This window comes from Diorhabda sublineata, chromosome 11 (genome assembly GCF_026230105.1).
Source record: "Diorhabda sublineata isolate icDioSubl1.1 chromosome 11, icDioSubl1.1, whole genome shotgun sequence".
Taxonomy (NCBI): domain Eukaryota; kingdom Metazoa; phylum Arthropoda; class Insecta; order Coleoptera; family Chrysomelidae; genus Diorhabda; species Diorhabda sublineata.
In genome coordinates, this window is record NC_079484.1 from 6,361,566 (window position 1) to 6,374,010 (window position 12,445).

A 12,445-nucleotide genomic window follows, 5' to 3' on the forward strand; every position below is an offset into this window, starting at 1 on the left:
TAATAGTAAAATAACAAATTTATTATAAAATTCTACTAATTCACAAAATTGATCAATACTGTTAAAACTTATTCAGGTAGAGATATATTTAATGGTGTTCTGCTGTGATTGCATTCCTTAAAAAAAGAAAAAAATTCAATTTAATATTCGTTCAATTAAAATTGTGGTTTGTTTTGATATGACACTGTATAATATCATTCAAAACCATGAGAAAAAATTGTCATTCACATTAAATTTTTAATGAAACGGTGAACAAGGTAGTACAAAGGATTTCAAAATAAAGTTCCCATTTAAAAAACAATTTTAAGAAAACTAAGGATTTTATTGAAAAAGTGTTTGTTACATAACAAAATACATTACTTGAGAATTTATTTCTCAAAAATAACATCGGCCAAATGTAAACCGTTGCGCTCACCGTATTCAATTAATTGCCAATGACGACTAAGCAGGTATTCTCCATTTCGATTTCTTTGAATTCTACCTACGAAGTGGGTTTATTACCCTAAACTATAGATTCGACATAACCCCACAAGAAAAAGTCCATAGATATTAAATCGGGACTGTGTGGAGACTAATGTCATCTCTCCTGGAAGTTAATTTACCAGGAACACGTATCAGAGATTTATTGGACGTGTAAGAAGTTGCCCCGACCTGCTGGAACCATTTTCTCTGGTTATAACCAGTTCAGACACGAATATCTGCATATAACGTTCTAAATTCACTATAACTGTGGGTCTCCTTTCATATTCAAAAAAGTAAGTGTGTATAATTCCTCGTGCAGACATCACAATCCATACGATCACTTTAGGCGAATGTTGATAAACGTTAGAAAGCTCCCAATCATCTGGTTTACGAAGTCGAGACTCTGACCAATATTATAAAGCTTCAATTTTTGCACCTGAATTGATTTCTGTAAGGGTGCAGCCCCAAATCTTTGTATAAAAAGAGAAATAATGATGATCTCTGCACGTTTAATAGACCGAGTAAAACTGTCTACGTTTCCGACCCCTCTAGAAGACCTTGGATACCCATATTTTGGTTTATCCCATGTTGATCCGGTCTCTTCAAACTTCTCGTCCCATTTACCAATCCGTCTAACGCCTGGTGCATCATTTGAGTGACGGAAAATAATTTTTGTAAAACTCGCGCACGCATATTTTTACCAATAAAACATAATATTTAATCACAAACTTTCAAATTCTTACGACTTACCGTTAAATTACCATCCGCCTGTATTTGAACTATGATATTGTCTTCCGTAACTTCGAAATTTCTAGCTTTTTTTAAGGTACTTCCAGCGTATTCTTGCGCTTCTTTTGGTAGTAACCAATGCATTACTGGTGAAATAACATCTGGATCCGTGGTTTTAAGATCGTTAGGTCCTGTTAGAAAGCTAACAATTATTCCAACTGATAAGACACTGAGTACACCAACAGGGGTGATCCATAGAAAGCTTAATCGGAAAAGGGGGAAAACGTCCGATTCATCTGGATAATGAATCTAAAATCACAAAATATTTGTATCAGAATCAATCGATGGTGAATAGGGTGCATGAAGTTGCAAATGTTTTTCTGTTTTCAAGATAGTCAATGAAAACTATCGCCCGCGCATCCCTAAAAACCGACGCCATGACTTCGTCTGCAGATGGAACGATCTTTGTCTTCTTTGGAGCCGGTTCTCCCTTTTCAATCCATTGTTTTGATTGTTCTCTTGTTTTGGTTGTGAAGTGATGGACTTACATTCATCCATGGTTATGAAATGGCTTTATTTCTGTGAAACATTGCCAAACACTCGATGGAAACATCTTTATCACGCTGTTTTTGGTCCATTGTGAGCAAACGGGGCCACCACCTTGCACACAGCTTTCTCATGTCCAAATTTCCATTTAATATGCGATGTATCGCATTTTTTGAAATGCCTACTATGTCTGTTAGCTCACGCACTTTAAGACGACGTTCATCCAGTACCGCTTTGTGGATTTTCTGCAACATTTCTGGAGTCGTCACCTCATTTGGTCAATCACTGCAACGCTGGTCTTCGCAGGTCGTTCGGCCTCGTTTAAACTCTGCTAACCAATTTTTTATTGATAACGGAAGAGCAGTCTCCCCAAGAGTAGAATCTAGTTCAGTTTTTAAATTGGTTGCGCTAAGAACTTTCCAATAAAAGTATTGTATCACATAACGATGATCAAGTTTTTCCATGTTTACCAATTCACTGAAAACGTTTACTATTGATGGCTGCCCAAACAAATATTGAACAACATGGTGTCTTCAAACTTGAAACATAAGCTGTATATATCGTGTACTTTCTAATAAAATGGTATTTTTCAAGCTACTACCGCCATCTCTGGGTCAGGCCAGGTGCTTCTGGGACCATCCTCGTAATAATAAAAACCATTTTTGTGTAAAATTGAAAAATCTAAAGCTTTGCTGTAAAGTTTTTTCTCTCACTTTTAGCGTTTCTACAAAATTAAGAATAATAGCTTTTTATGTATTTATTTTCACCGTTATCAGGTGGGTTATTCCAGAAAACTCTTGACAAATATGTTTCGAACACATCAAAATGGACATGTTCTCCTAGGAAGGAAAAGTAACAGAAAATTTCAACTGGCTAGACTTTCATAAATTGATTTTCACTGAGGGTAGTGGTCTAAGTTAAAAATTTTATACCATTTTGAAAGTTCAGTTCTAAATAGCCAACGTCGTAAGCAAGCCAAAATGGATGATGGACGACAAGAAAATAATTGTCTAATGAAATGGAAGACTGTTCAAAAAGAAATGAAAGAAATTTAGGTCAAGAAAAATTGGTGGCAAGAAAAGAAGATCTGAACTAAAATATGGAAACTGTCAAATCAAGAACTGCCAAGAAAAGTTAGAGACACGTCAAGAAGAAATGATAAAGGACTAAGAAGAAGTGAGAGAAATGAAGACGAAATAAAAGAAAACATGATTAAATCTTCTAAAAAAGAAATTGAGAGAATAGAAGATAAATTAAATGACGAAGTGGCGGCACAAACTTACAAGTTGGAGGACTTGAGGTAGTCTTTCTAGAAGTTACTTCCTGATGAGGCAGGTTGGTCTCATGTAAAACTTTTATACTCTAATAATTCAATCCTAGATAGCCAAAGTCGCTTCGGTTATAAAAAATGACAATATCGTAAAAAAAATAAATAATAAGGATAAATAATACCTGTTGACATACGCCAAATACAAAAAATAGTCAAGCCAAAATGGAGAATTTAAGAGAATGTGAAAACAACTGTCCGAGAAGAACAAGGCCAAGAAAAATTGATTGCAAGAAAAAAAGAACTAAAGAAGACATAAAAACAATTGCCAACAAAAATTAGAGACACGTCAAGAAGAAATGAAAAGGGGCCAAGAAAAGTTGAGGGAAGAAATGAAAAAGAGTCAAGACGAAAGGAAAGAAAAAATGAAAACAGTTGTTAAAGAGGAGATAAAAGAAATAGAAGATGAATCGAATAACGACGTGATGGTAGAAACGATCAAAATGAAGACTTGAGGTAGACTTTCATAAGGCTACTTTCGCTGATAAAAATTAAAGCAGTCAAAAGTTTTTTCCCAAATGCACCATTTTGATAGTCTAATTGTAATCAACTAATCTCGCTGAGATAAAAAATGATAAAAACATCGTAAAAACCACAAAAAATTTCATTAAAGAAGTTTCCTATTGTACATCATTAAAAATTGATTGAGATTTGGAAAAATGGTATAAAGTACAATATGTCTTTAAATAGACAAAAAAGTAGAACCTCACTTACAAATCATTGTCAAATTCTTTTTCTAAATTTAAAACCATAATAAATGACTATGTCATGATATTGAAAAGGTCTGCAACACTGCCATGTTGGCAAATACCACTCAAAATTTTACAGCAAGACGATTAGTTGAGACGCAATTACTGATGATGACCCAAAACCTGACTTAGGAATCACAGACGATGCCTTGCCAACAATTACAAACTTAAATTTAAGCCTACACTCTTTATGAGGAAATGTTTCGAAACACTTGTACAATTACGACTCAATTTATTCATTCGATGTGTTTAGATTTATAAATGAAGTACGTGACCACTCACCTCAGGCACAATTGTATCATTACTTATGCCGTATTTTTCGTAGCACTGATCATTTACAGTAACTGGAAGCCTGCGTGCAACTACTAATTTAGAAGCGGATACCATCTGTCCTCCATACGAAACTGTTCCCGACATAATCGCACCAGCAAGAGCCCCCGCGCAAGCTCCTTTTGAATTCGCCCAAGGAATTAGCATTCCTAAAGTAAATATACCAAACGACGTTCCCGCGGCTATCGATGTCAAAGACGAAGCTAGCTGAAATATCAATTCGGTCAAATTGCTGTTCACAATTTTTTAAAAAATCATCTTAATACAATTAAAACACTGATTAAACCATAGATATAATTACCGGAAGAAAATGATTCAAAAACCTTTATACTTATCTGATTCTTAAACAAAAACAAGTGCAGGTTCGTCCAAAATTTGTTCCGAGCTCCTCCGTACTCTGTCCAGAGTATCATTCAGATCGGCCGACGAACTGAGAGTGTGAGTAAATTTCACTCCCAAATCGACGGCTTGTCCGCGGATCTCGAGGCTCTCTCCCCTAAGTCTCAAGAGGAAGTTTTATGGTTGATTTTGTTTGCTCAGGGTATTTAGATGTTTGAAGACGATGACTTGAGTATTTTGGGAATTGATAGTCACCTTCCATTTCCTGCACCAATCCGAGAATTGATTCAGAAGATTTTGGGATTTGATATTGAGAGAGCACATGTTTTGGGCGGCAGCTATTAGTGCAATGTCGTCAGCATACAATGGGACTTTTACCGTGGGACTGGGGTGTCATACGTGTATATAAGGGGAGCTAGTTTTTTTAAAACTTCATTAAAAGTAATATACTCACCGCTAGTACTCCTCCCATATGCTCAACCACGTACATAAATGCTACAGCTTCAACTCCTAGTATCAAAACAATCCCTTTAACTAATATAGTAGCTGCTCTTTCACTCAATTTCTTCCGCATGCATCCTTTAACAAAATCTTCAAGGACGACTTGTGCTGTGGAATTTAATACGACTGAAAGGGAGCTAAAATGGTTCAATGTCCAGTAATAAGGATTGTTTTATCTTTTTTTTTATTTTAAAGTGTTAAGAGGACTTCAAAGATACTTTCTAGATTTGTTTCAATGGAACTAATACGGCTGAAACTGGGTATTTTAGACAATCGTTTCCACTGTTGCGTTCAAGTTTAGCAAACATGTTCCAAAGTGATAACTTAGTGGTAACTGAAAGGTACAAGGACAAACTTGAAGCTTTAGTTAACCATTTTTCATGAGAGGAACAGAACTTTACTCAGAATACTTTCCTCCAAGTAATAAGGTACAAAATCCAACAAATAACACACAGAACCTTACGACAAAAACATTTGTTTACTCCATGGCGGCCTATTTTGAATGAGGATCAGCTAATTTTGATAATTTGTTAGACTATTCAATTTTGGTTGCTCTTAGAAACTAACAAGCGTTACATTATGAAGTGTATTTGTACAGCAAACTAGAGATTACAAGGAATGGAATATTATAGAATGGGATGATATTATGTAAAGCGAAACTCTCGAAGCCCTAAGTTCGCATCGCCCTACATCGCGATAGTAACTAACCGGTGTATTTAAAAAAATTAGATGTTAAGTGTTCGTGCATAGTTTAGTGTGTAAGTGTTAGTGAATATTTATTGTATAAACGTAAGAAAGATAAACCTTGTATACAAATTCATTCCAAGCGTTTTGTGTTTTAAAACTGTTTACATAAATGAGAAGATTATAATATATAGGAGTAGATTAAGAGTAGAATAAACACTTATCAACGATGGTTATTAAACAATTACGATAAGATGTTTATGTATTTCACATTTCCAGAAAAAACAAATTGCACGGGGAATGCAGTCAGCTAAGTGATCTTTTATGAAATGGAAAACCTCCCCCAAAAAAAAGAGTCAGTCCCGCAACCCGGGCGTTTTGGCTCAGCGACTTCCAGTGGAGTTGCTCCCGCGATCCTAAAAGGAATCGCTTTTCCGCTAAAATAGTGCGTTCTTTCAGCGCACAGGAAGAGATTTTCATTCTGAACGCACTTCCGTTTAAGAGAAAGCGGCCAAGCTACCAAGGATAAGGTAGGCGCGTGTAAAGCAGAAAACCTCGCCAAGGAACCAAAGAGAGCAGGCGTTTGTAAGCACTAGCAAACCACAGCGTTTTCCTTGGGATCGAAGTAGCCCCCTAACGATTTCCTTTCCCCTCGGGCCAAAGAGTTTCCTAGTCTAGCGCCGTTCCGGAAACTGGTTACAGCAACTGTCCTCCCACATAAGAAGTATTTGGTTCGATTCCTATAGAGGGTCAAATCAAAAATTAGAATGATGACAAAGTGTTACACTGGTGACAACGGAGTTTCGAAAACAGTTTATTACAACGTGAATCCTCATTTATTACTGTACCTAGAAATGAAATACTAAATATTCATTTACCTTAAAGCAGCTCCGAAAACTCCTGCTATAAAAAGTCCGGGCACACCTTTCAAATGTCCCACTGTTTCCATTACAAATAGAGGAAAAATTTGATCGTCAGCTTTTATTCTTCCTAAAGATAACGGATCACAGTCGTGGTACTTCGCGTAAACTAAAATACCAGTGTAGCAACACATCCATACTAGTCCACCTACACCAATTGTAAAAAGTAGCACCGATCTGAAATTTAGGATGATGGCATAAAACAAATTTTTGTTTAGATAAGTGTGAACGAAAAAAAAATTATTGGTAAATGTATAATGGCAAAAAGAACACGTTAAAAAATTATTAAAGAAGTCCCAGAAGTAGTAATAAAAAAGTTATTTAAATATAGTAGTTGCCATTCTATATTATACTCACAGTTTCGATTGTTTCGCAGTTGGAAGCGATAGATACCTTTGTACCATAGTCTGATTGACAGCGTTAAAGCAAGTCCAATAGGTAAAACCTCCAATAACAACACTGAATACTGTATAACGCTCATATAAACTTGGACTAAAACTAAAAAAAATATCTATAGAATAAATGAACAAAATACCACAGGAACCCAATAATAACCATGTGAAAGTTATTGACCAGATCATCTGGGAACATCAAAAAAGAAATTAAATCTTATAAGCATGTTACTGAAATTGATTTATTTTGACAGCAAAACAAAGAAACAGCCCGTATATAAACTAAGGAACGGCTAAACTGTTTTGTCTACAGACACGATAGACATTACATTCGAAAGAGTACGCTTCAGTCTAAACACAAAGAATTGTTTCGGCCAAGTGATTACAGGATTTCCTCCCATGGCAAGAGAAAAATTGGGGAGAGAACTGTACTCGAAGACAAAATAGGAGGAATGCCGTCGTCCCTGAGATCATAGGATACATGGTACACAGCGAGAAAATCTGGAAAACGGTAACGGAATATTCATGATCGATGTTTTGAGTTGAAATGGAAAGAAGGATAGATAAGTATAGGGATAAAAAGATAGGAAGATAGAGGAAAGTGGGAGGAGCACAAAGAGGAGGATGGTTTCAGTGAGGTGAAAGTCCCATTCACCTCGCAGGATTGCACTACCCACTGTGAGGACGGCATAGGCTACCACCCTACCTCAGGGCAAAAAAAGGCTAAACAACTGAGAGTGGTTAACTTTGGCCACACTCCTTATGATCATCAACGTTTATTTAAATACTTTTTCCGTATCTTTTGGGATCATTACTATTAACGGCGACCTTCCTTAGTCATACATCGACAGAGATGAGTTCATGGACTCAATATCCCGAATAAGCGTAATAATATTGCTGCGGGCGAAGCTTTTTTGGCACACAGTCATTCTGCAAGATGTTAGATGGCACGACTCAATACCAGTTAGCGTAACTCTGTTCTTCTTCCGTTTTTTATGCTGCCAAACTAGAGTGAACAAAGTGCAGCTGTAAAATTTTACTTTCTACTCGCTAAAATTTCTGCTGGAATTGTTATAATGTTAAAAACAGGTTACAAATATGTTATGGGAAAAAATACAAGGATACAAGTGGTTTGCATGGTTTTAAGTCAATTTTATCCTCCATCAACTGTCCGTTGCAAAAATTAGAAATTGATCAAATATCAATGAATGGTAGGTTATCTAGAGGCGCCGTTCAAAAGATTTGGACATGAAAATGTTTGCTAAGAGGTTTGTTTTTTGGACTCAAACTGAAAATCGGAATAAAACTGGTCCAAATAGAGATGAGCCAGGTTGTTATGGTTATGATCCAAAATCAAAGCAACAACCGAGTCAATGGAAGACCGCTTTGTACAAAAAAAATATCGTAATGTCAAATCAAACATCAAACCAATGCTGATTTGCTTTATTGATGCCAATGGCGACGTTCATGTTGAGTTTGTTCGCTAGCAAGGCTCTATCATTGATTTTTGTCTTTTATTGCCCAACAGTGTTTCTCAAAATATTGACTGGTTATTTCACCATGAGCACTTGCACACACATCCATGCACCTTACTGGCCCCGTGTGACTTTTTCTTATTTCCACGCATGAAAAGACTCCAATTTGCAAGATCAAAATATTGCATAGACAAATATTGCCATTGCCAGTGTCTTGCCATTGCAACATGGTTGCCAATAATCATGATTTCCAAACCTCAAATTTTATTTAATATTTTGTGTACAATTGGAAAATGAAAATAACAAAAATAAGTGAAATAAACAATAAAAAAGTGCTCAGTGAATAACTGGTAATAATTACATCTGCTACTGCTTTGCTTTTGGACAGGAAAGATCACCCAGACGATGGTGTGCCAGGCTCCAGCTAGATAGAACAAGGGGAAACATGAGTTAGTTATATAATTGACGAGAAGACATACAAAAATTAGTTAATAGTGGATTAAGAAACATTTGAAAAACTCATAAGGAAATTAAAACATGAAATAACTAAGAAATCCTTGGCGAGAGACTTAATATCAGCAGATCAGAAGCTAATTTCTCCCTAGCAAGATCTTGCATGAAACAATCACTTGCATCATGTCAAACGAGCTTACGTTATAATAAAGGGAGAAAAGATATTTGACGCCCTGCATTTATCAACAAATATCCTGCTGCTTATTATAAAGTTATCGTAAACGTTGTTTTGAAAAATCAGTTACATTGTCACTTACTTGAAAAATTCAAATCTGTTCCCTTTACTTGTCAAATCTATAATATTGCTTGGACCACCAGCGGAGATTGTTTCTAAAACTATAACTACTACCACAGATATGAACATAGCTATAACCTGCCACGAATCAGTCCATACGACAGCTTTTAAACCACCCTAAAAAGTAAAATATTCATTTTAAGGAAACAGAGAGATAGTTGAAATGAAAAACCAAATGAAAATCGATAATGATTATACGGTAAATACGCAGTTATTATTATCTTTATTTCAAGTCAACAAAAAATTGGTAGATCCTATATTCCATCCTCTATTCAACTCCATATAGGTAAAATATCCACCTCCGTTTTTAATGGGAGGTTTTGTCACCTTCAAGCTTCGTTTCGATCCATCAATAAAAAATCTCCACTCGTTGCAGAACACTAATTCATCTTCTTAATAATTGTTTGAATCCCGAATGAAATTTATCAGATTTTTCTTTACCTTTGACAAGGTCATTCACTTGTTCTGATCGACTTGGTGTTTTTCTTCCATTTTCGGTACTGAAATGTTTGGGGATATTAGCAACACACTTTCAGCACCAACAATTTGTCTTGATTCGTAGCTGTTTTTTTTTTTGGTAATTGATGACATTAAAATTGTCTTTGAAACTCAAATTTCCCGTAATTGTTGAAGAACCGTTGTCGATATAATTCAATTTGAAGTAAACAATTATATGTGGAGAGCAACTCTTGGAGTTGGTGTTCGAGGTTTAGTTTTTACATTGGTTTCAGATCTTTCCATTTTTTTAGAAATATATGACTTTTATTTTTGGGATACTTGCAATATCTTAGCAGAAGATAAAACCGTGCATTATAATAGCTAGGATTAGATAAATTACTACTTGTATTTCACAATATATATGTTTAAATAAGGTTCAATGTCAGTGAATTAGTGGAAAAGTATGAAGAAACTGCTGCAGATCTTCAGATTTCAGCCAATTTGCTAAAGAAGCATGGAAAACTGCACATAAATCTTTTATTAGATACGGAATTGACTCATACAACAACATGGGATCAGATTTACTTGAATCAACAGTATGGATAAAATTCTACATTATGTAAAATTTATATTAAGGATGTTGAATTAATATTCAACCCATCTTAAACAGAGACGACATTGCCTTTTGTCACTTTTAGGGGTAAATTGACCGAAAGCAAACTCTCAAAATTTCATGGATGAGCTTTGAGATGAAGAATCAGAAGAAACTAGATGTCAAAAGGCTGTGAATCTACCTCACAAACTATTGTTTACCCCGAACTGTTGAGCAGTGAGAAACAACTTTACAAAGTGAACTACCTATCACTTCTTCTGGCTTTAAGAAGCTTTGTAAATACCATAGCCTTTGTCTATGAACAGCCTCGCATTAATAGAGAAGATGTTCGGCACTTTCCTATCAGAAACGGCAAGAGCTGTCTGAAGTTTTTTCCAATGTTCTTCTGATGGTAATTCACCGGAAAGTTTTCGGTGTGCGTACCAGTAACAATTCTTAACTTATAATTGCTTAATGAAATCACCTTTTGGTTGCAGAGGTCTCACTTCATGATTCTGCTTTCTTCTCGTTTTTTATGACCATGACTTGTTGACTTTTTAGACAACCTATGAAAGATTGTGGTCCTATGAAAGAAGTTGCCCCTTCTTGGGTCAGATATGCACATAACTTTATTGTTTATTCCCAGTGAGTTCAAAGATTGAGTGCATTCTCATATTAGCTTTACTCTAGAAGAGTCAAGAGCTTGAAGGGGAAGCTCTGCGATCTAATAAGAATAAATATCTTTGTAACGGTAGTTGCTCATGTGCAAATTGCGTATGATTCTGTCTGGACAAGAAGTTTCTGAGTCTATTGGGATAACGATTTTGATTCCTTGATAGACTTAACAGAAGCGGCGTCACTTATAAGCAAAAAATGTTTACTGCTACCACTACACCAACACTCACAATTAGACTGTTTGACGCGCGATTCGATAAATTAAATGCATGGAACTGGAATACAGTCGATATCAAAGTTATTTGTTCACTGTTGGTAGTCCATATAATAAGGAATCTGTATAACACGCGGCGGAATAATCAAATTTTCGCTGTAATTCGAAAGTACTTACCAAAAATGTGTAAAATACGCAAATCACAGCTACTATAGTACCAATTAAGTGAATATTGATGGCAGTAACTACAAAATATAAAAAGTTAAACGTTCAAATTATATTGTTAGTTATTATAACACATGAGCTTCGAAAATAATCGATTATTTTACGAGTAACGAAACGTACTGTGCGAAAAATCACGAGAACGTAGCTCGGGTGATTTTGTCGTTATGTAATCAAATTTGAACCGGACTGACAAAACAAAACATTTCTTATTTTTATAATCAGTTTCAAAATAGATCCCTTTGGAGTCAAAACAGGCACGTCAATGCTTAATCCAATTTTTTACTCACGGGGAGCCAAATATGCCGAATACGATGGCTGAACGTTAACTTTAGTTTCGTGTTTGACCCAAATTCAGTCATAACCATAATGGAATATAACGGCGGATTATCGTGTTGAAGTATTCATGAATTGAACTTCCCACAAAGCCGTAGTTGCTTCAAAACGGCCAGGTAGTACTAATTATTGACCGTTTGACCCCCTGTAACGAAGAAAACTATGAGGATCACTTTGACGTAGATTATTTTTGAAGGGTTTCGACGTCCCGTCACCAGCAATGATGCGTTTGATCTTTTGGTACGAATTCAAGGAGACAAAAAATGTTGAATCTATCCATAAGAGATTTTGAAAGTCTCTGCTATCCCTCAGATGCCTACACAATCATTTTCAAGCACCATTTTCTCAAATTTTCTAGAAACTTTAGAAAAATACGTCAATACAAGTCAATTCATTACTTAAGATAAACTTTTTGTAGATATCGTAAAAAAATTGAGATGTCGCGCTCAAACTTCACAGGAACATCAAAAAATGTAATACCAATTTTAGACAAAACAAATGTTACGGATTCAATTTACGCGCGCAATTTAAATTCACCAATCCGGATCAAATTTGATTAAACCGTATATAATGAAACAGCACAAACAGTTTGCTTTGTGTGCCGTTAATAAACTGAAAGATATGTATGTAATGAAAACCGTTTGTTTGAACAAATATGATTTAGACGTTACGGCACTATTTTAACTTGTATTGAATTCATTAACTT

At 35.5% G+C, this 12,445-nt stretch overlaps 1 protein-coding gene across 2 annotated transcripts in view; it reads right to left on the reverse strand.

Annotated features, from left to right (window-relative positions):
- Positions 1-12,445, reverse strand: part of LOC130450361 (sodium-coupled monocarboxylate transporter 1-like) — a 22,269-nt gene continuing 9,824 nt past the window's right edge. For both annotated transcript variants that reach the window (XM_056788715.1, XM_056788714.1), the window contains exons 6-13: positions 11,359-11,426; positions 9,225-9,379; positions 6,945-7,085; positions 6,546-6,764; positions 4,937-5,120; positions 4,096-4,350; positions 1,213-1,500; positions 1-116 (exon numbers count right to left, since the gene is read on the reverse strand). In XM_056788715.1, the coding sequence (XP_056644693.1) occupies positions 69-116; positions 1,213-1,500; positions 4,096-4,350; positions 4,937-5,120; positions 6,546-6,764; positions 6,945-7,085; positions 9,225-9,379; positions 11,359-11,426 (1,358 nt within the window). In that variant the 3' untranslated portion in view covers positions 1-68. The remainder of the gene's footprint in view (positions 117-1,212; positions 1,501-4,095; positions 4,351-4,936; positions 5,121-6,545; positions 6,765-6,944; positions 7,086-9,224; positions 9,380-11,358; positions 11,427-12,445) is intronic.